This window comes from Chelonia mydas, chromosome 1 (assembly GCF_015237465.2).
Source record: "Chelonia mydas isolate rCheMyd1 chromosome 1, rCheMyd1.pri.v2, whole genome shotgun sequence".
Taxonomy (NCBI): domain Eukaryota; kingdom Metazoa; phylum Chordata; order Testudines; family Cheloniidae; genus Chelonia; species Chelonia mydas.
Window position 1 is genome coordinate 201,251,450 of NC_057849.1, and position 21,678 is coordinate 201,273,127.

At 41.7% G+C, this 21,678-nt stretch overlaps 1 protein-coding gene across 4 annotated transcripts in view; it reads left to right on the forward strand.

Annotated features, from left to right (window-relative positions):
- The window catches only part of CFAP91 (cilia and flagella associated protein 91), a 61,164-nt gene that overhangs the window by 5,709 nt on the left and 33,777 nt on the right, over window positions 1-21,678 (forward strand). For 3 of the 4 annotated variants that reach the window (XM_037909623.2, XM_043538731.1, XM_043538730.1), the window contains 8 exons: window positions 5,939-6,022; window positions 8,096-8,152; window positions 9,183-9,364; window positions 10,068-10,245; window positions 10,716-10,873; window positions 11,138-11,320; window positions 11,448-11,590; window positions 20,577-20,693. In XM_037909623.2, the coding sequence (XP_037765551.1) occupies window positions 5,939-6,022; window positions 8,096-8,152; window positions 9,183-9,364; window positions 10,068-10,245; window positions 10,716-10,873; window positions 11,138-11,320; window positions 11,448-11,590; window positions 20,577-20,693 (1,102 nt within the window). The remainder of the gene's footprint in view (window positions 1-5,938; window positions 6,023-8,095; window positions 8,153-9,182; window positions 9,365-10,067; window positions 10,246-10,715; window positions 10,874-11,137; window positions 11,321-11,447; window positions 11,591-20,576; window positions 20,694-21,678) is intronic. The other variant, XM_043538729.1, reaches the window with a different exon arrangement.

Below are 21,678 nucleotides of genomic sequence, written 5' to 3' on the forward strand. Positions count from 1 at the left end.
CTGTGTCATGTCCGTGGAGGGGTTTAAAATCAAAGAGGGCAATTTTGAATTGGATCCTGAAATGAATCGAGAGCCAATGGAGTGATGTGAGGAGATACTTGAGCTTGTCAGAAAATGGGCAGCAGTATCGGAAGAGCTGGGAGTCAGAGAGGCTATTTGGAAGGGCTAGTCAGTAATCAGACAAGGAGGGATGTTGGCCTGGATGAAGACGTCACAGGTTTGTTTTTTTTTAAGCATACACGAACTAATTCTTTATCAAGTCTTTATGTTATACTTTCAAAGTTTTAAATATCACTGCTGTGCTCTTTTCCTCTCAGCTTATTTTGATCAGAAGTTGAAGTTTGCCAGATTCAGATTGGAAATAAGATGTACATTTTTAACAGTGAGGGTAATTAACCATTGGAACAATTTACCAAGGCTCATGGTGGATTCTCCATCACTAGCTGGCAACTTTTAAATCAAGATTAGATGTTTTTCTAAAATATATGTGCCAGTTTAAACAGGAATTAGTTTGGGGGAACTCCTATACCCTGTGTTATATTGGAGATCAGACTAGATCATCACTGTCAAGGTTCCTTCCCCACTCTGAACTCTGGGGTACAGATGTGGGGACCTGCATGAAAACCTCCTAAGCTTACTTTTACCAGCTTAGGTTAAAACTTCCCCAAGGTACAAACGATTTTACCTTTTGCCCTTGGACTTTCACTGCCACCACCAAACGTCTAACCGGGTTTATTATTGGGAAAGAGTCGTTTGGAAATGTCTTTCCCCCCAAAATCCTCACCAAAACCTTGCACCCCCCTTCCTGGGGAAGGTTTGATAAAAATCCTCACCAATTTGCATAGGTGACCACAGACCCAAACCCTTAGATCTTAAGAACAATGAAAAAAGCATTCAGTTTCTTACAAGAAGAATTTTAATAGAAGAAAAAGTAAAAAGAATCACCTCTGTAAAATCAGGGTGGTAAATACCTTACAGGATAATTAGATTCAAAACATAGAGAATCCCTCTAGGCAAAAACTTAAGTTACAAAAAGACACAAAGACAGGAATATCCATTCCATTCAGCACAACTTATTTTCTCAGCCATTTAAAGAAGTCATAATCTAACGCATATCTAGCTAGATTACTTACTAAGTTCTAAGACTCCATTCCTTTCTGTCCCCGGCAAAAGCATCACACAGACAGACCCAGACCCTTTGTTTCTCTCCCCCCCCCCAGCTTTGAAAGTATCTTGTCTCCTCATTGCTCATTTTGGTCAGGTGCCAGCGAGGTTATCCTAGCTTCTTAACCCTTTACAGGTGAAAGGGCTTTTCCTCTGGCCAGGAGGGATTTTAAAGGTGTTTACCCTTCCCTTTATATTTATGACAATCACAGTGGTGCCTTCCGATCTTATCATCTTTGTACCAGCATGAAAGTAGCAGGTGACAGCAGCACTGGCTGTTCTCACATTTACTTCTTGCGTTAACTGTGTCAGCAAGCTGCCTCTAGACTCTGACCTGGTTTTGTGATGTATCTCCTTATGGTTGAAAGTGATTGAGCTTTAAAGTATAATTAACAATAGTGAAACAGGTTTCAGAGTAGCAGCCGTGTTAGTCTGTATCCGCAAAAAGAAAAGGAGGACTTGTGGCACCTTAGAGACTAACAAATTTATTTGAGCATAAGCTTTCGTGAGCTACAGCTCACTTCGTCGGATGCATTCAGTGGAAAATACAGTGGGGAGATTTATATACACAGAGAACATGAAACAATGGGTGTGAACATACACACTGTAACGAGAGTGATCAGGTAAGGTGAGCTATTACCAGCAGGAGAGCGGGGCGGGGGGTGGGGGAAACCTTTTGTAGTAATAATCAAGGTGGGCCATTTCCAGCAGTTGACAAGAACGTCTGAGGAACGGCCGGGGGAGGAGGGAATAAACATGGGGAAATAGTTTTACTTTGTGTAATGACCCATCCGCTCCCAGTCTTTGTTCAAATCTAAGTTAATTGTATCCAGTCTGCAAATTAATTCCAATTCAGCAGTCTCTCGTTGGAGTCTGTTTTTGAAGTTTTTTTGTTGAAGAATTGCCACTTTTAGGTCTGTAATTGAGTGACCAAAGAGATTGAAGTGTTCTCCGACTGGTTTTTGAATGTTATAATTCTTGACGTCTGATTTGTGTCCATTTATTCTTTTACGTAGAGACTGTCCAGTTTGACCAATGTACATGGCGGAGGGGCATTGCTAGCACATGATGGCATATATCACATTGGTAGATGTGCAGGTGAACGAGCCTCTGACAGTGTGGCTGATGTGGTTAGGCCCTATGATGGTGTCTCCTGAATAGATATGTGGACACAGTTGGCAACGGGCTTTGTTGCAAGGATAGGTTCCTGGATTAGTGGTTCTGTTGTGTGGTGTGTGGTTGCTGGAGAGTATTTGTTTCAGGTTGGGGGGCTGTCTGTAAGCAAGGACTGGCCTGTCTCCCAAGATCTGTGAGACTGATGGGTCGTCCTTCACGATAGGCTGTAGATCCTTGATGATGCGTTGGAGAGGTTTTAGTTGGGGGCTGAAGGTGATGGCTAGTGGCATTCTGTTATTTTCTTTGTTGGGCCTGTCCTGAGGTAGGTAACTTCTGGGTACTCTTCTGGTTCTATCAATCTGTTTCTTCACTTCTGCACGTGGGTATTGTAGTTGTAAGAATGCTTGATAGAGATCTTGTAGGTGTTTGTCTCTGTCTGAGGGATTGGAGCAAATGCAGTTGTATTGTAGAGCTTGGCTGTAGACAATGGATCATGTGGTGTGGTCTGGATGAAAGCTGGAGGCATGTAGGTAGGCATAGCGGTCAGCAGGTTTCCAGTATAGGGTGGTGTTTATGTGACCATCACTTATTAACACCGTAGGGTCCAGGAAGTGGATCTCTTGTGTGGACTGGTCCAGGCTGAGGTTGATGGTGGGATGGAAATTGTTGAAATCATGGTGGAATTCCTCAAGGGCTTCTTTTCCATGGGTCCAGATGATGAAGATGTCATCAATGTAGTGCAAGTAGAGTAGGGGCATTAGGGGATGAGAGCTGAGGAAGTGTTGTTCGAAGTCAGCCATAAAAATGTTGGCATACTGTGGGGCCATGCAGGTACCCATAGCAGTGCCGCTGATTTGAAGGTATACATTGTCCCCAAATGTGAAATAGTTATGGGTGAGGACAAAGTCACAAGGTTCAGCCACCAGGTTTGCCGTGACATTATCGGGGATACTGTTCCTGATGGCTTGTAGTCCATCTTTGTGTGGAATGTTGGTGTAGAGGGCTTCTACATCCATAGCGGCTAGGATGGTGTTTTCAGGAAGATCACCGATGGACTGTAGTTTCCTCAGGAAGTCAGTGGTGTCTCAAAGATAGCTGGGAGTGCTGGTAGCGTAGGGCCTGAGGAGGGAGTCTACATAGCCAGACAATCCTGCTGTCAGGGTCCTAATGCCTGAGATGATGGGGCATTCAGGATTTCCAAGTTTATGGATCTTGGGTAGCAGACAGAATACCCCTGCTCGGGGTTCCAAGGGTGTGTCTGTGCGGATTTGTTCTTGTGCTTTTTCAGGGAGTTTCTTGAGCAAATGGTGTAGTTTCTTTTGGTAACCCTCAGTGGGATCAGAGGGTAATGGCTTGTAGAAAGTGGTGTTGGAGAGCTGCCTAGCAGCGTCTTGTTCATATTCCGACCTATTCGTGATGATGACAGCACCTCCTTTGTCAGCCTTTTTGATTATGATGTCAGAGTTGTTTCTGAGGCGTGGATAGCATTATGTTCTGCACGGCTGACGTTATGGGGCAAGTGATGCTGCTTTTCCATAATTTCAGCCTGTGCACGTCAGCAGAAGCACTCTATGTAGAAGTCCAGTCTGTTGTTTCGACCTTCAGGAGGAGTCCACCCAGAATCCTTCTTTTTGTAGTGTTGGTAGGAAGGTCTCTGTGGATTAGTATGTTGTTCAGAGGTGTGTTGGAAATATTCCTTGAGTTGGAGATGTCGAAAATAGGATTCTAGGTCACACAGAACTGTATCACGTTTGTGGGGGTGGAGGGGCAGAAGGAGAGGCCCCGAGATAGGACAGATTCTTCTGCTGGGCTAAGAGTATAGTTGGATAGATTAACAATATTGCTGGGTGGGTTAAGGGAACCACTGTTGTGGCCCCTTGTGGCATGTAGTAGTTTAGATAGTTTAGTGTCCTTTTTCTTTTGTAGAGAAGCAAAGTGTGTGTTGTAAATGGCTTGTCTAGTTTTTGTAAAGTCCATCCATGAGGAAGTTTGTGTGGAAGGTTGGTTTTTTATGAGACTATCCAGTTTTGAGAGCTCATTCTTAATCTTTCCCTGTTTGCTATAGAGGATGTTGATCAGGTGGTTCCGCGGTTTCTTTGAGAGTGTGTGGCACAAGCTATCAGCATAGTCTGTGTGGTATGTAGATTGTAATAATGAGATGAGTAGCTTATGATAACACAGTTAGATCATGAAAATAAGTGCCCACCTGTGCTGAGTGAAATAAGAATTCATCTGGATGGAGAAGCACTCTGACATGTGGAGACAATACCAGTAGCAAAAGCCATCAGCTCAATTAACTGATTTGAACTGTTAGCAAAATTTTACAATTAAAGGTTTGTCAGAGCCAAGAAAGCATTTCAGGTTCAGATACTAGCATCTTGACCCAAATATTATTTTGTTGCAATACACTGGGGCAGGTGCTGGGAAAGGATGATTTAAAATGACCTCTGCAATGTATTGTACACCAGAGAAGGATGATGAAACATCATTCTGTACAGTGTTTGTGGTAGGGATTGGCTAAACTGTGGGTCTCTAAGTTCCACAATGCAACTCTTGAGCCTGTGATGTGAGGTTCTTGGACTCAACAGATCACAGCAGGCAGAGCTCTGTTCAATCCAAATAGTCAAACCACATTTCCTATTGGTATCTATGTCTCTGTAAGCCACACCTCTGGATTTAAAATTAAGGCAACAACAAACTGCGCCATTTTATATAAATTAGTTTCAGGCTTCTGGTAAGTTGCCAAAGATGGTCTTAAATAGGGCGAAGTGTGACTTTTTGAACTTGTGGAATGACTTAGCTGGTGCTGTGGCATGAGGTTTTTCAGGGAACTCTATTTCCTGTCTAACCCTTTTCATTCATGGCCTCCTGAGCTCCTAAATAATGTAGAACCTCCAAGAAGACATGGACAGGAAATTATAGACAGTCTATTGCCCTACTTCAAACTCAGTGTTGGGTCTCCAGGATGGGAAATTAGATGGGGGGAGTATTGGCTGTTTTTACAAAGGCTGTATTCCAGCCAGTGCACTCCTTAAACTGTCCACAAGGTCAGCCTTATTCTTCTTTACTGTTGGAGAATGCATAATGAAAGTTTTAGAGCCAGCCTGTTATTTCCAGGTTTGATCAAAATCTGTTTAGCCATTTTTTAGTTAGACAGGGTTACTCTTCCCCTTCATTTGCTGCATCCCCTCTCTTGTATTTTGTGCCATACAAATATATTCAGATTATTTTGCACACCCACACATAGAAATAAAAGTAACAGAATTTTACAAATTCAGATTTTCCAGATGGTTAATCTTATTTGAGCAATAGTCTCCAGGCCCAAATTTTATTTTAGCAGAAGTAATAAATGACTGATTTTTGTATATGCACAGTGTGAAATTTCCATTAAGTTTAGAGCTGCAGTGTTATATGAGAGACTATAGAATAATGTAAATGCATAATCTCGATCTTACTTATGCAGGTAAGGGTGTTTGCTGCTACTTCATTATAGAGTTTGAGGTGTGTATGTTTTGATGATGCAACTGTGGAAGTCCAGAGTGAAATACTTTTTTAACTATACTTCAATATTTATTATCTTTTAAAAAAACCTCAGAACTTCTCTGAACACACTTTCTGAAAATATTTTGATCTGTTTTTATCTTTTTTGGCTTTTTAGATCTCAACCTTCTCTTCAGATTCCTCAAATTGTGTATGAAGATCCTGAAATTAATGGAAGGAACCGCTACAAGTATTTTGAACGGTAAGAAGTGAATTAACGACTACCTTATATGGAATAGGCCAAATTCCAATCTCAGTCACTCTGCCTCTGACACTGGTGTAACTCCAATGACATCAGTGGAGTTGCTCTGGAACACTGGTGCCATTGAGATTAGAATCTAGTCCACTGTGTGACTGAGCACTGAAAAAATGTGAAATACTTAACTTGTATAGGCAAGTGCAACAGCCAGTCTGTGCTTAGCAGTTGCTCACGCATAGCCTTTGGCATTAGACCCTGTCATACCAAGGGAGAGATGCAGCTGGCCCAGCTATTGTGGTTTTCCAGTCTCTTGGAAATATAAAAGGGGGATTTTTAACTTCAGTTTTGCTACCACTGAAACAACCAGAGAGAACCACAATTTAACTTTTCATCAGAAGAATGACTCCTCTTTCAGAACCACACCTCCCCTAGAATTACCCTGCAGCCCTGGCATTGGTTTCAAGATTTAGTATAGGACTTGAAACAACTGCTAAATGCCATGATACAAGAGTTTCCAGTTTGGCACACATTCATTGCTGATGTGTGCAGGCTCAACTGCCTTTACTTCAGGGGACTTGTCTTATACTATTAATGAATTTAGCCCCTTTTAAATCCAGTTTTCCAACATTTCTCACATTTTGCTAGGCTGGTAAAAATGAATCAAAGATGTTTAGGGTTATTTTAGCAAAAGGAAGATACAGGGTGGCTTGTTCACTGCCACAATTTTAACTTAAACTTTTAAAAGCCTCTTAAAGAGGCTATTAGGAAAGCTTGGTAATGAAACTAGGTTAATATTAGTCTCATCTGACATGGAAATTCCTATTGTATGTTTCTAAGCAGGAATTATTAATTAATAATAGTAATACTTAGGACTTCAAGCACATTTCACTTTAAAACTGTCTTACTGCACTGAAGGAAACAATCGTATTAGATAAACTTAAAATATGGTTGACCTTTGAAGCTGATTTATGTCATAGAATTCCACTTCCGGATTCCCACAGGGTTTAAAGAAACCCAAACATATGTACAATGCTGAGAATAAACTCAATAGTAACCTTATTCTGGTAACTGTCTTGCTGTTCAACCCCAGCTTGAATTACAACATGATTTTAGCAGCCGCTATCTTGAGAGCTTCTAGCACTCAAAATTTTTCTACCACCTTAAAGCCGCTTGGAATTCTATCTGACAAAGAATTAAAGTATTAGTTGTTAATGCTAAAAATTTCTGAGACATTGGCTGCTAAACTAGGCCAGTCAACTCTTCAAGTACTAATCTGGGGTAGTGGGACAACATGGCCTGATAGGTGTTCTCAAGTTCTAATTTCTGAGTTAATATCTTTTTGTAGGGGGGGAAAAAAGAGCTAGAAAGGTAAGAGTGAGCTAGAAAGGTGAGACTTGTATGAACAACACTGAACATCACATTAAACCAGTGCATAACTTTATAAACAGTGAATGTGAATTGGACTATGTCATCACACACACCTCAGGTTATGTGAAGGTTTTCAGGGCAAGTGTTTTTTTGGTGGGGAGAAAAATATACAGTAATGGACAAGGGGAAAACTTTGTAGTGGGACAGTATAGTAGTAGACCAACATCTGAGCCAACCAGTCTTCGTATTGTCTCTCTCAATCCTAACATATATATATATATATATGAACTAAGCAATTAACAATGTTGGTCCTGATTCTCCTCTTCTCACCCCAGTGTAAATCAGTGGTGACTCCCTTTAAATTAATGGTGTTGGGCCAGTGTACGAAGTTGTGTAAATGAAAAGCAAACTGGGCTCTTCGAATGAGGAAGAATTTTTCCACTTGGACAGAACAACAATTCTCACATGTTGAGTTAAGAAGTAATGACAGAGTTTCTATAAGAGATTAAAGAACTCCTAACTAATATGTGTCCTTAGATGTGCAGAAACAGATTCTCAGCTGTTGTAAATCAGCACTGAAGTCAGTGGAGCTACACTGTTTTACAACATCTGAGGATCTGGTCCACAGTTTTGCTAAGCTGTAATATTCTGTTATTGTGCATCTTACTCTCGTGGCTGTTGTCTTAAACATGTTTTCTCTCTTTGCAGACCTTTCATCCCCTTTCATAAGCCATTTCCACTAAACATTGCTTATGCAGTGGCAAAGTAAGTGGTGAGGTTTAGAAAAACAGTTACAATAGGTCAATCTTTAGCCACAAATGACTACAGGAGACTAGTATTTTTAATAATGAAGCAATAGAGAGCAATTTAAAAGTTCAGAAAGAATCTGTCCACCAGCATGAAATCCCAGAAAGAGCAAGTTAGGGCCAGATGCCTACAGCTTAGTTCAGACAGTGCTTGGGATATGTAAGCAGCACCACATGATGCAAGAAACAGAGAGCCAAACATCTAAGTATTAGAGGAGAGGAAATGTCTGATATAGCCACACTTTGAGATGTTTGTTGCTGATTTTATCAAATGGTTTTGCGCTACTGTTTATTTGCATACAACATCCTTATAGTAGGATATCCTTGGTATTCCGGGGTGGGGGGACGACACACCAAATTCAGACGTGACATAAATGAGTACAGCTCCCAGTGAAGTCACTGGAATTGTGCTTACTTATGGAGGAATTGAATTATTTCCTGTTTGTGTTGAAATGGCACAGGCATAAGTTAAAATACAGCAGTCCTGCTTTATCTTGTATTCTTCTGTTAATTGTTTTTCAATCTACACCCCTTTCCAATAGATTTATTTTGCACACCCACTGAATGCCAGATCAGTGCAAGTTGTTACACCAGACATGAAACTTACATCATTGTTTATCTCACTGTTGAATTTGGCCCAAATACTTCCATCAAGTTGCAGCTACTTACATCAGGCTACATTTGGCCCTTAATCCTTAAATACAATGCTGTAATATCCATATGTGTTAGATACTTGCACGTAACAATTTCAGCTTCTTGATGCAGAAGGTTCATGGTTTACGTTCACATAGGGAGGGATTTTCAGAAGTGCTCAGCAAAGGCCTAACTGCTCTCACTGAAGTCAACTCCATTGATTTCAGTGGGAGCAGAGTTAAGCTAAAGCTGAGCACTTTTGAAAATCACATCTGTAATGAATATTATCTCAAGTTTTAAAAAATTAATGTGACAGCATATACAAAAACATGTTCTGGCTCATGTTTGTTTTTTAGAACAGAGCCATATGTTTACCCCTCCATCACCAGTGACAGATCACGCTCCCCCACATCACGAACTCTGGGTACACAGACGGATTATCGGGATGGCGAAGCTCAGACTGACCCGTATTCCCCAGAATATGTAGTACCTCTGGGTTCAATCCCTGAATTGCTGACACTTGCCACTCTCACTTGGGGTGAGTTGGAAGAACCATAAACATTTCTTTACAATAATAGTGCTCTCTTCCCTTGAGAATGGCAGAATTGCTGTTTCTCTCTATCAGATGTCAGTTCTCTCAGCTTTGACATTACCTTGCTGTGTTTCACTGGGATGTATCAGTTTATCTAGCTTTAAAATGGGTGTAATAAAAATATTTACCTGCATAACAGGCCAATTGTGAGGCATTTTGTAAGGTGTTTTGAGATCTTTTTGTTAAATGGCAAAAGATATTGTAAGTGCAAATTATTATTATTATGATGATTTTCATTTTTCTTTCCACTACTACGAATGCCACCTGCCTCCAACAGTGATGAATGCTGGATGCTTCAGAGTAAGGTGTCAATCCTCAAAATGCATCTAAATATGAATGCTGTTCCTTGGAAGGGAAATTTCTTTCTTACCTTTCCCCACCCCCAAACGGATCTCTTTATGCCCAGGAGCAGGAGGAATGACAACCCCCTTTTTACTGTTACCATAATCATGGTAACTGCAGACTATTCACATTTTTAAAACTCACTGAGCTTGTTGCCTCAGATTTGTTAACTTCCATCTGTCAAGTATTCTCTCTCTATTTAGGATTTTCGACTGTGCTTATCGCTCTAATAGCTTTATATGTTACTCATGGATATTGCCCTGCCCCACAATCTTTCTAAAGAACTACTGCTTCTTGTCCCTGTAAGGGCGGGGTCTTCCAGCGGGACAAGCTGAGGTGGAGATGATTGAACGTGCCCGGGAGAAACGTGCCTGGGAAGCAACTCTACCACCACTTGGTGATCTCTCACAAACTGAGAAGAGGAGGAAGATGATGGATGACATGGAGAGAAAAGAGTGGGCCTTTAGAGAACAGGAAATAGAAAAGTAGGTGCAAATTGGACCCAGTGTTGCTCTTTCAGTTGTAAGGAACCTAAGTGGAGTTTGAAATCAAGTAGGTCAGGGGATTGGCAGTAGGATGCATGGACTTTTATCTCTAGGTTGCCTATTCATTAGTGACTGAAGGTCATCATTTTTTGTAATTTGAGTCCAATTCCTCCGAAAAACCACCACCACAAATGGTACTCTTGTTGGGGTATTCAGAATAGATGAAATTCTGAATGGGCATGGAGGAACCACACTGAAATTGAAGTACACTGACTTTTGGGGAGTTTTTTGGTGAAAAAATGCACCAGGGATAAACTCACTTTTAAAAATGAAAAGACTAAAATGTGATATTTGCAGTCTGACTGTATTTTACGGATAGGTCAATGGGTAGGTTGTGTTTAAATATAGCAGTGCAGTTTGGGAGCTCTGTGAACACCTCCATTTATACCTTGCCTTTTTTTCTCTTAAAGATTGCAAGATGTTCGACTAGAAGTTTTAAAGAAGCTTTTGAGGAGACGAGAGGAGGGTCAGAATGAGGTGGATGTCAATCGTTTGGACACCCATTGGTTTAACCGTCAGCAAGACAAAGAAGAGAGAGTGAGAAAAATTAAACACGAACATATAAAAGGTAATTTGGAGGATAAGGAAATAGTAGAAGGGGGACTTAGTTTCCATACCAAGCTATCTCTCGCCATTCCATTTTTACAAGGCTGCAGCTGTGTATTCAAGATGAGGACATCCACAGACCACACTATAGAACTCCTTGGGCCATATTGGTCTGTCAGCCACACTTCATACTAGAGGAATGACAGCCTGACTGAATTTCTTAGGATATGACTCTTTCAGAACTGTACATGTCAGGGAATGTCTCATGGTTGCAATTCCTTTTCAGCAATGAGAAAGCTGATAGCTAAAGGGAAGAATGTGGAGGGGAAGTTGGAGAGACGAGATGTCATCAGGGACTATACTGATTATGCATCACAGCCCTATGGACCTCTGTCCAGAATTGGTTATTTTCCGGACAACCATTCTGAACGTTATGTAGTAAAAAACCACTTTCTTAACACCTACGAGGGTAAGGCAGCTTGGAAAATCTCAAATTATATGTTATTGACTAAAAATATTAGCATAAGCCTGTACAACAATTCAAATATCTCTCTCTTCTTCCGCCCTGTCTCATGATCTCACTCCATCTTTTCTAGGATTGCTTGAACTGGAGGCATCTCTCCCAGGCTCTGTCACTCAGCCCCGGACCAAAGCTCCGAAACCCAAGAGCACCACCACTAAAGAAGGGTTTATTAAGCGGACTGCTAGGCTAGATATGGAGCTGGCACAGGTTCACCAGGTATGGTGCTGCAGCCAAGAGCAAGTAAATTCTTTCTAGATTTGAGATGCACCTTACATGGAAATGCTATTGGGAAGGCAGAGCTGTCAACTATCTCCAAATTCACTTCCTAAATTCCCCTCTTAATGCTTTTATAAAGACAGAAATAAGGCCATCTTCAGGGAGAGAACATATCAAATATTAATAACTAGTGGGTTGTCATTTGGCATGATGAGTACTGTTCTGAACTCAACTAGTCTCCCTTTTTCTATCTCTTCCACATTTTCCCTCTTCTGTGCATACCCTGTGGAAAGCCTCCTAGTTTGGCAGAAGGAGTAGCTTTCTCTCTTTCCCATCCCCAGTCATTCACGGACGTCCATTTTTCCTCCTCTTTGTTTCTTCTGCCGTATGAAAATGTGATGAGACTGTGAAATCTGATGTAAATCAGCAGTTCTCCTCTTCCCTATGCTTGCCTTCCTTTCCCCATCTCTTTAAAAAAAATTTAAAAATACGACAAACCTATTGGTTAAAATGTCAAATTATTATTATTTAAATAAACCAAAGCAGAATCAGAATTTTCAAAATTCTGCACATCTGAAGTAAAGTGGGTCAATTGTCCCAACTTATCCAAATTGGATTAGATCAGTGGAAGCAGATCACTGCTGTTACCTAGCAACTTAGATAAGTATCGTCTGATTGTCTGAATACATAAAATGCACATGGTTGTCACTACATCTGTGCAAGCAAATCTGTTGTCCACACCTGTAAATGACCAATGTCTAAGCAAATACCCTATCTGCACATGCAGTCACAGTGTTTACAGTTGAAATTGTAAATTGTAGGTGAATTGTAAGGCATGCATCTTGTGTTGCAATTACAGACTTGTGTTTCTGAAAATCAGGCCTATTGGATACGGCATTCCTAAAGTGAATATTATTTGTTATACATACCATTTCATCAGTTTTATTAGTTTTTTCTTCAAATCCAGTTGATAAGAAATATGTAGTCATGCATAGTGTGTGTGTATATAATTTTTTTCTTGTTTTAATGTAGCTCAATAATATATTTAATACAGGCAGTAACTTTCTGTTAATAGAACTGAAATCTTGCATTGAAATAACTACCATACTACCTCAAATTCAGTCATCTGATCTTATGAAAGACAGTGTTGGATTTGGTCACTACTTGGAGGGAAAATTTTCAAGGAAAAAACTTCAGATGTGTAGGAAGTGCTAAGGAGCTGTCTTTATGGAGTCAGTACTGAACTAATGCCCCCTGTGGTGGTAGACTGTATGCCAGGGGTGGGCAGACTTTTTGGCTTGAGGGCCACATCTGGGTATGGAAACTGTATGGCAGGCCATGAATGCTCACGAAATTGACACTTCAGAGATATTCAAATAAACTTTATTTAATAAAGATACATTTTAGAAGAAATAAACATAAAACCTTACATACTATTATAAATATACCATCATAACAATGTATTACAATAATTAAACCAAACTTACCCCCTTTCCACGCCCTTTCTCTCTAGCCTGGATTTGTTGGGCATCAGCTTCCAGTCATTAGAACTCACTGAGATTCACCAGCTCCCTGCTCTCAGAAATCTCCTCCCACGTAGGTTCCGACAGCCCACAACTTTGAAAACTGCTATTGAGTGCTCCCTGGCCAACTACTCTTTGTTTTATCCTCAACAATGGAAAATTAACACTACTAAAACATCAGCGTCACCTAAGCCAAGAAGTAGCAGGCACGTGGGCTCGCACATTCCAGGCTCTGATGGCGCGTAAAGCACATTCGGGTTTTGCAGCCAGAGTAACATGCATGCCCTCATGCCCGTCATGCAAGCCCCCAGCCTCAGACGGAGCAGAGCAAGCCCCCAGCCCTGCTTCCCAACCGGAGCGCTGGAGTGGAGCAATGGAGCTTGAGGGCCAGATTAAAAGGTCTGACAGGCCGGATGTGGCCTGCGGGCCATAGTTTGCCCATCTCTGCTCTATGCTATTGGAGGTGTCATGTGTCTTCTGCATAAAACCAAGGTCCTGATCACCTGTGGTCATGATCAGATGGCAAGATACGCCTGGCATTCTTCCAAGAGTTAGAGATGTCAGCTCATGGTTTTCTGGCTAAATTCCAATTTCAGCAATTGCATTGTCTGTCTGTCTAAAGGACTTCTCATGGTTTTGACAGACTATAGTAAAGATTCCCAAACTGTAGTCATGGATTACAAGTGGTCCCCAGAGTTGGCTGGTCAGTAATGATGGCTCTTTTCCTTAGTGTCAGCTGAGAGAAATAGATGGAGAAGGGGAGACTTAATTCAGAGTGAAAATAGAGGTAGTGGGCCAGATTTGGGGGGGAGGGATAGCTCAGTGGTTTGAGCATTGGCCTGCTAAACCCTGGGTTGTGAGTTCAATCCTTGAGGGGGCCATTTATGGATCTGGAGCAAAAATTGGGGATTGGTCCTGCTTTGAGCAGGGGGTTGGAATAGGTGACCTCCTGAGGTCCCTTCCTACCCTGATATTCTATGATTCTTACCTGCTATAAATCAGCATAGCTCAAATAACTTCAGTAGAGCTGCACTGATTTACAACAGCCATGGATCTGGTCTACTGTGATGGATTTTTCAAAAGGGGGAAAACATTTATTTATTGAATTAAAAACACCTAAAATACACATTCTTTTTTCCACAAAAATCTGCATAACTATTACAATGGGTCTTACTCCTACCTGTGGTTAGTTGGAGGCAGAGCCAGACCTGTCAATCAAGGCAGGATGGGGATGGCCACGCTCCTGAAGACCCCGCTAGTCAGCTTGAACTGGCTCCATCAACTGCAGGGAGGCTTAACCCGTTCTTCTGCTCCAAGGAACAAGAAAATAAAACAATCAGAAAAGGATTCTTTTTATCTTAATAGTCAGCTTATTGGATTCTAAGCATTGTTGGGCTGTTATTTAGCTTTGGGGGGCTCTGCAGCAAGATTGCCAGAAACCCCTTTCTGATACTGAGGTAGCTGGCTGCAGCAGCTTCTAGCGTAGCATATCTGGACAGGTTGTTCTGTCAGGAATGCCTCACAGGCAGCCAGAGAGAGAAGTTGGCAGAAAAGGGTGCAAAAATGCCAGGGTTAACATAACCCTACTTGCTGTGGGTTGACCAAGCCCTACCTTTCTTACTCTCTTCCACACCGACAGCCCTGGAGGGATGACAGAGAGAGCAACCCAGACATGAAGAAAGCAGGCAGTAAAAGGCCTCTTGGCTTACCACTTATTTCTGACTGTTTCCCCTGCTTTCTTTAACAAGGTGTGAGTCAGCCCTTTTGGAGCTATTTCTGCCTTTCTATAGGATTCAGTGAATCACCATGGCTGTGCCATGTGAAAGCTTTCCCTGCCCTTTCCTCAGGAAGGGGTTTAGAGAGCAGCTATAAAGTTTAAGGAAACCACTTAGGGATCATCTTAAGAGTGATCTTTTCAAATGTTACCCTTACTTCTCTAGCACAGCAGCAGTACAGTTCTCCCTTCAGATCCCCTCTTTAGTGGTAGTCTCCTTCTGTCCTACAAATAAGGGGGAGAGGGAACCTTGTAAGATCAGAATACGCTCAGTGGTTGGGTCCTGAGAGGCTAATTAATATTGTCCCGTCCGTCCGTCCCCCCCGTCCCCCCCCCCCCGCCCCATGAACCTGAGAAACAGTGAAGGAAAGATTAAAGGCATCAGGAAAGAAGCTTTAGATTCTGAGCACAGGATTCAAAGTCCTCTGCAAAGGAAATTTTGAAGGCTTGGTTTTCCCAGTAAAAGATGAGCAAGCCATTCAAGGACTCTCTGTTCCTCCATCTCTTCGTTTTCTAGTTTGCCACAATACAAATTTTCCCATGGTAAAGGCTCTAAAGGGACAAAAAAGGGATGAGGAAATTCAGGGGAAACTCAGTTGTCTTTCTGAGAGCATAGGCAGCTTTTTTTCAGACTTGGGGCTAGAGCCCACACAGGAGGAAACTCAGAATCAGTTTTTTGAGAAGTAACTTGAAACCATTCTCAGGAGTATTAGGTGGACTTTGTATTCCTCCAGATAAGCTCCTGTAAAAAAGGAAATGTGGGAAGAAATGGGAGAGAAGCCTGGCCTACATCTTAGAATTAAATGGCACTCCAAAACCAGGGTTACTGGCTTCTCCCTCTTCCTCCAGTTGAAACCTCAGCATATAAAGACTAAAATGCCATCTGTTTCAAACTAGGATAATTGATTTCCCAGGGAACAAGAAGGCTTAGGGCTTTAGTCAGTCCTCTTTCCAGTGCCCAAACATGCCGAAGACTGAGGAGTGCTCAACTGGAAATTCTTGAACAGATTCCTGCTGTCACCACAGTTCAGGATAGATACCCTAAATTCCAACATAGCAACAATTTCTAAAGAAAAGCAGCTATTACTAATTGATCTTAAGAACACCTATCTACACATATTACATGAGCCTCCCACAGAAAATCTCTCAACTTCACATGCAACACATAATGTTACCACTATGCTGCTTTGTGTTTGGCCTACCTGCCTCTAAGGATGTTTTCCAAAGTGTTTTCCTTGGGCAAAAAAGGGTTTATGTATACCCACGCTAAGAGGACCTGCTCATTGGAGCACCCTTTCTGAAAAAGGCCCCTAAAGGAGCCTTCACACAGTCCAGATTGTATTCCAGAGTAACATGAATTTGTCAACACTACCAACAGCTAAATGATGTCATGCAGTCTGTCACTTCTGGACATAATAATAGATGTCAAATGATCACATCTGTCAGGTCTTTGATGTCTTGGATAAGAACGAAGGACTCTGGCACCAACATACCATTGTGAGAGATTCCAGTTGACTTCTCCAGAAGTTCCTTAATCTCTCAGGACCCATCATCCCTGTCCTCCTTTGTGCTGTTGCCCCGGGGGAACTCAGAAGGCCACAGTTCGTTGGAATTAGAGTAGTGCAAAAAATTTATGCCAGCTTCAAGAACAGGGAATATCATTCATGGAACAACTTAATCCAAGGTTAATGATAAAAGATTAGAGTGATTAGATAGATCCTAAGAGGTAAAACTCCAGTCCTGATCAGCCAAGATGTACCACTGATGTCATATAGTATCCGTAGCTACAATCATGCACTTTCTCTAAAGGCCAAGAGCATAGCTGTCCTTTTCTGTTCACAATGTTCTCCGGGACAATAAAAAAGGGGCACAAGTGAGCTAGGTGGTCCCATATTTTACAGGGAGGTCTTGGTTCTCATATTCAATCAGGTGGCAAGCACCACTCAGTTATGTCTCCTCTACAAGAAGGATCTACTCTCAAGGAAAATATTTTGCACCCAAGTTCAGAAAAATTGTCTAACTACTTAATATGTGAGAAGTACTAATTAAAATGAGATATTCAGATGTTTACACTTTTTAACCTTGAGAAAGTATCCCACAAACAGGGTGTCTTAAAGGGCCTGGTGTATATGTTCTTCAGTCCAGTCCACTTCCCTAACTAAATTCCCTTAATTTTTGCCTTCGTTCTCTTCCTTTAGGGACAGGTAGAAGCCCACTGAAGATCACCTGACCCTCCATTTCCTTAAGTCAACGGGGGTATGCAGGGCTATGAAGAGGTCTTCCTGGGGGGGTACATCAACTTATCTAGATATTTGCCTAGTTTTACAACAGGCTACATAAAAAGCACTAGCAAAGTCAGTACAAATTAAATTTCATACAGACAATTACTTGTTTATATGGCTCTGTATAGTATACACTGAAATGTGCTTACAATATTTATATTCCCATTGATTTATTTTGTAAGTGAATGGTAAATATGAGAAAGTAAGCAATTTTTCAGTAATAGTGTGCTGTGACAATTCTTTGTATTTTTATGTCTGATTTTATAAGCAAGTAATTTTTAAGTGAGGTGAAACTTGCGGGTACACAAGTCAAATCAGACTCCTGAAAGGGGTACAGTAGTCTGGAAAGGTTGAGAGCCACTGCCTTAAGCATCTTCCCAGCCTTGCATAGTCTCCCTTGATACGTTCCAGTGAGAATCTAGCTAGCTGTCTGATTCGTTTCCCATGTTAAGGACAATCAGTGGATTTTTTCCTGCTCCCATTAGGGTCCTTTTCAGCCTCAGGTCTACATCCCCTATCTTAGCTCCTGGCAGACAGCACACTCTTCTGTTCTCCGGATCAGCTCTGGTGACAAGGCGAGTCACCAATTACATAGATTAGGCACCGACTCTGTGAGTGCTCCAAAACAAAACCAGAACACTACAAACTACCACTCAAACTCCCCAGTTTACAGCTCTGTTTGTTGGCTCCTGTGCCACTGGCTGACTGTTTGGCTGCCTTTATAGGACCCCAATCAGGGAAGCCCCGCCCCCTAATCAGTGTTCTGCTTCTCTCAAAGCACACTGCCCGCTACCAGCCTCTGCAAACTGAAGAGAAAAAAGAAAAAACACAAAACAGAAAAATCACACAACACACACAAACTCATATGCTGTCCTGAAGGAACAGCTTGCCTCATCCCTTCTCCTCCAACAGAACTCCCACTCAGATTCCCCTGTTTACAGCTCTTTTTGCTGGTTCCTTGTGCTGTTTTCTGTTTTCTTCACGCAACATCTTTGTACGTTGGATATGAGCCTTCAGGCCAGGTTTCTGTGGCTCTGAATAAATAAGTGAACATTTGAGGGGAAAATAACTTCTATCTTTGAAAGTTTCTGAAATGTACCAGTTTAGTCATCTAATAACTGAAACTATAACAGCAGTATTTTAAAAATATTATATGGATTATAACCAACAGAGGTAGATATTTTCTGAACTGTATACTGCATTCAATATTGATTTTTAGAGCTCTCCAAGCATCAAGAGTATACAGTTGTGAATGGGAGGGGAAGTGTTCCAAAACTATATAGGAGGAGATGTGTACATGAGACTCTAAGATTTGATTTAGACTGAAGAAATTTGCAAAGCTGTGACAGGATTCCCGGGGTACAATGTGGAACTGTGGGACCGCTTTCCCCCCTTAACTCTCCAACTGCGGCTGTCTCTCATAATGCTTTGCCAGTGACAAGCAGCAAACCCCTCCAGGTGCTGTTATCACTCAGCCACCAACATGCAGAAGCACACCCAGCTAAATTGCATGAATGATCTCCAAGTCACTCATGAGTTATACACAGGGAAACACCAGCAAATATCCCAAGCCCTCAGCCTTGCACCACAGAAATATAGCTTTTTACACTGCTCAAGACCTTCTCTTGAACAGTGCAAGCTCAGTAATTAGTTTGCCACTTTGTCAAAGGAGAGTGGACATGCACCAGCCTTTGTAATCTTGAGCAGATTCCCCAAGCACTTTAGATAATCTCACTGGTAAGGATAAAACATTAAAATAAGTTTGTTAACTTCAGAAAGATAGATTTTAAGTGGTTATAAGTGGAAGGCATAAAGATCAGAGATAGTTACCTTAAGAAAATAATAAATAAATATGCATTCTAAATCCTAAACATTTAGACGAAGCAAGATTTGAATCAAACAGCTTTTCTCATTGGATGTTGCAGGTAGGTTACAGGTCTTAATACACAGGCTGAATTTCTTTCTTAGCCTGGGACTAATCTCAGTTCAGAGTCTTTGTTTTCCCAGCATTCTTTTTGCCTTCAATGTGGATAGGGGAGGAGAGAGGTGGCCTCATGATGCCCCTGTCCCTTATCTTGTACTTTCAGTTAATGTCCCAGGGAGGATACTGGCCTAGACATGTCCTGGTGGGCCTTGTTGAGTCCCCATTGTTTGGACAACTGAGTCATAGAGTCGAGCAGTCCTCATTGTGTGGTGCTTGCACAACTGATTCATAGAGTTGAGCAATTCTCATTGTATGGTGCTTGCACAACTGTCTCTTATTGAATAGTAGATCTCTTGTTTACAATTCTCCTGCTGGTCAATGGTCATTTAACACCTGCGTGGGTCACCTTCTTTATTGTCACTGGAGAAATAGCACTGGGCAACTCCAAAACTCATCAACATATATCAATAACAACCCTATAGCAAAATCTCATAACTTCATGCACACTAACAACATATATATATATTGACAGAACAATGAGTTTCAGCAGATCATGATCTTTCATATCTTAGAATATCAGGGTTGGAAGGGACCTCAGGAGGTCATCTAGTCCAACCCCCTGCTCAAAGCAGGGCCAATCCCCAATTTTTGCTCCAGATCCCTAAATGGCCCACTCAAGGATTGAACTCACAACCCGGGTTTAGCAGGCCAATGCTCAAACCACTGAGCTATCCCTCCCCCCTTACATAGCATGCTTTGTATAAAGTATCACAAACATATACGAATGATGAATATGGGGGGTTACAGGGTGCTGTTTTGAGGTACGGTATGTCACAGACCCCCTGGAATATCATTTTTTGCTTTGTCTTCAAACACTGTTAGTGACGTTTTGTGCACTCTAAAATCTGGCACTTTTAATAAATATGCCTAGAGAGGGGGTCATATTCCAGTTATGGCAGTGTATCATTTATGATTGGTTTATAAAGGCTGTTAACTGCTTTCAGTTTACAAAGAAAGTTGCCTCTGTACTTGATACTAAGTAGTTACTTAAAGTGCAAAAATAATTCATAGATAATTGATTCAGCAGAATTTCCATTTTTTAGAAATGTAAAATTGTTCTCCAACTGTGCTTTTCCAAAATGTAGTGTATTAGGGGTTAAGATCAAACACTCTCTGGACTCATTTCACAAGAGTGAGTGTCAGTCTATGCACTTGCCAGCAAGGTACTGTAAATATACACTTACTTGAAACTCTATCAAGGTCTTCTGACCACCCTATTGAACAATAATGTACAACACCTGACTTTTGAGCTGAGATGGAAGGAATAGGTAAGAGAATTAAAGGTACAATCCTGCAAGGTGCTGAATGCCCTCAACTCCCATTGTAATTCCATAACAGCATGACTGGGCCCTAGTGTCGTGTGCTATCTAGTACAGTTTTCGAACTCTGTATGGAAAGAGCCTAAATTGTATGACTGTTTCAGGCACTGCTAGATAAGAAGAATAAAGTTAAGGAGCCAAAGAAGCCCCTTCGTTTCCTTCAGAAGATAACAAAACCTGTTCCTCGGCCCCTAACTCCAACACTGCTAAGACCGTCAATTGTAAGTTGGATGTTTTTAGAAGTTTTTGCTGTAAGCCCTGTATTAGTCACTATCAAGTTACTCAAGGAGTGTCCAGGAAAATATGGGAGCTAGTTAGTTTTGTCTTCTGTACAGGGTTTTTTACTTAAAAATAAAACTGACAAGCACTGTAGTGTTAGACTTTCACCTAATTACTGTACTATGAGAACCTTGATAGGTACAGGGAATCAGGCATCAGGCATTGCACTCATGCATGCGGCAGTCTCATCAAGCGTCCCCTGCTGGAATCTTCCATCATGCAGGGACTGAGTAGGGCTGCTTCTGCAGTTACCCCTCCTGGATGCCAGAGCTTTCTGTGAACAAGATGATACTTCTGTTGCAACCATCGTGGAGACATTGGCTGAGAGATGAACATCTCGAGAGGCTATATCTGGCAAGCTGGAATGACAGCGACAGAAGGGAATGTAATGGAAGACTGACAGAATGGAAGAGACTAATCTAGGCATCCACAACTCTTCCTTTTCCTTCACGAAGGCCTGGCAAAGTCCTGAAAACTGTATTAAATGACCACCCTGACGTAGGGAGAGAGGTCATTCTAACCCAAGCCAAGAACTGACATGAGACTGTGATCCAGAGATATGGGCCCCAAGAAAGGACCTGAAGTACTTGAAACCTACCAGGGTTTCCCTGTGGGAGATGAGTGACACCTGGTAAGGCACTCAGGCATATAAACTGTTAGTTGTTTTCAGGATATGATTTCTCTGATACTTTTGTTCTAAGTCACAGATCTAGAAGAAGTAGATTGCGGGATATTGCCCCCCAAAAGATGACAGCTAGAGACTTGAGACTTAAGTGGGTGTGCCCACAAGGCCATAAAAGGGTCAGAGGTGCACTTACCTCAGGAACTGTGACACTCTCACAAGCTCAGAGGCTGTCCTTTATCTCACTCCAATACCCGACAGTCCCCACTGTCTTCTCCAGGCTCCTTCAATCCCCATCCTGACTG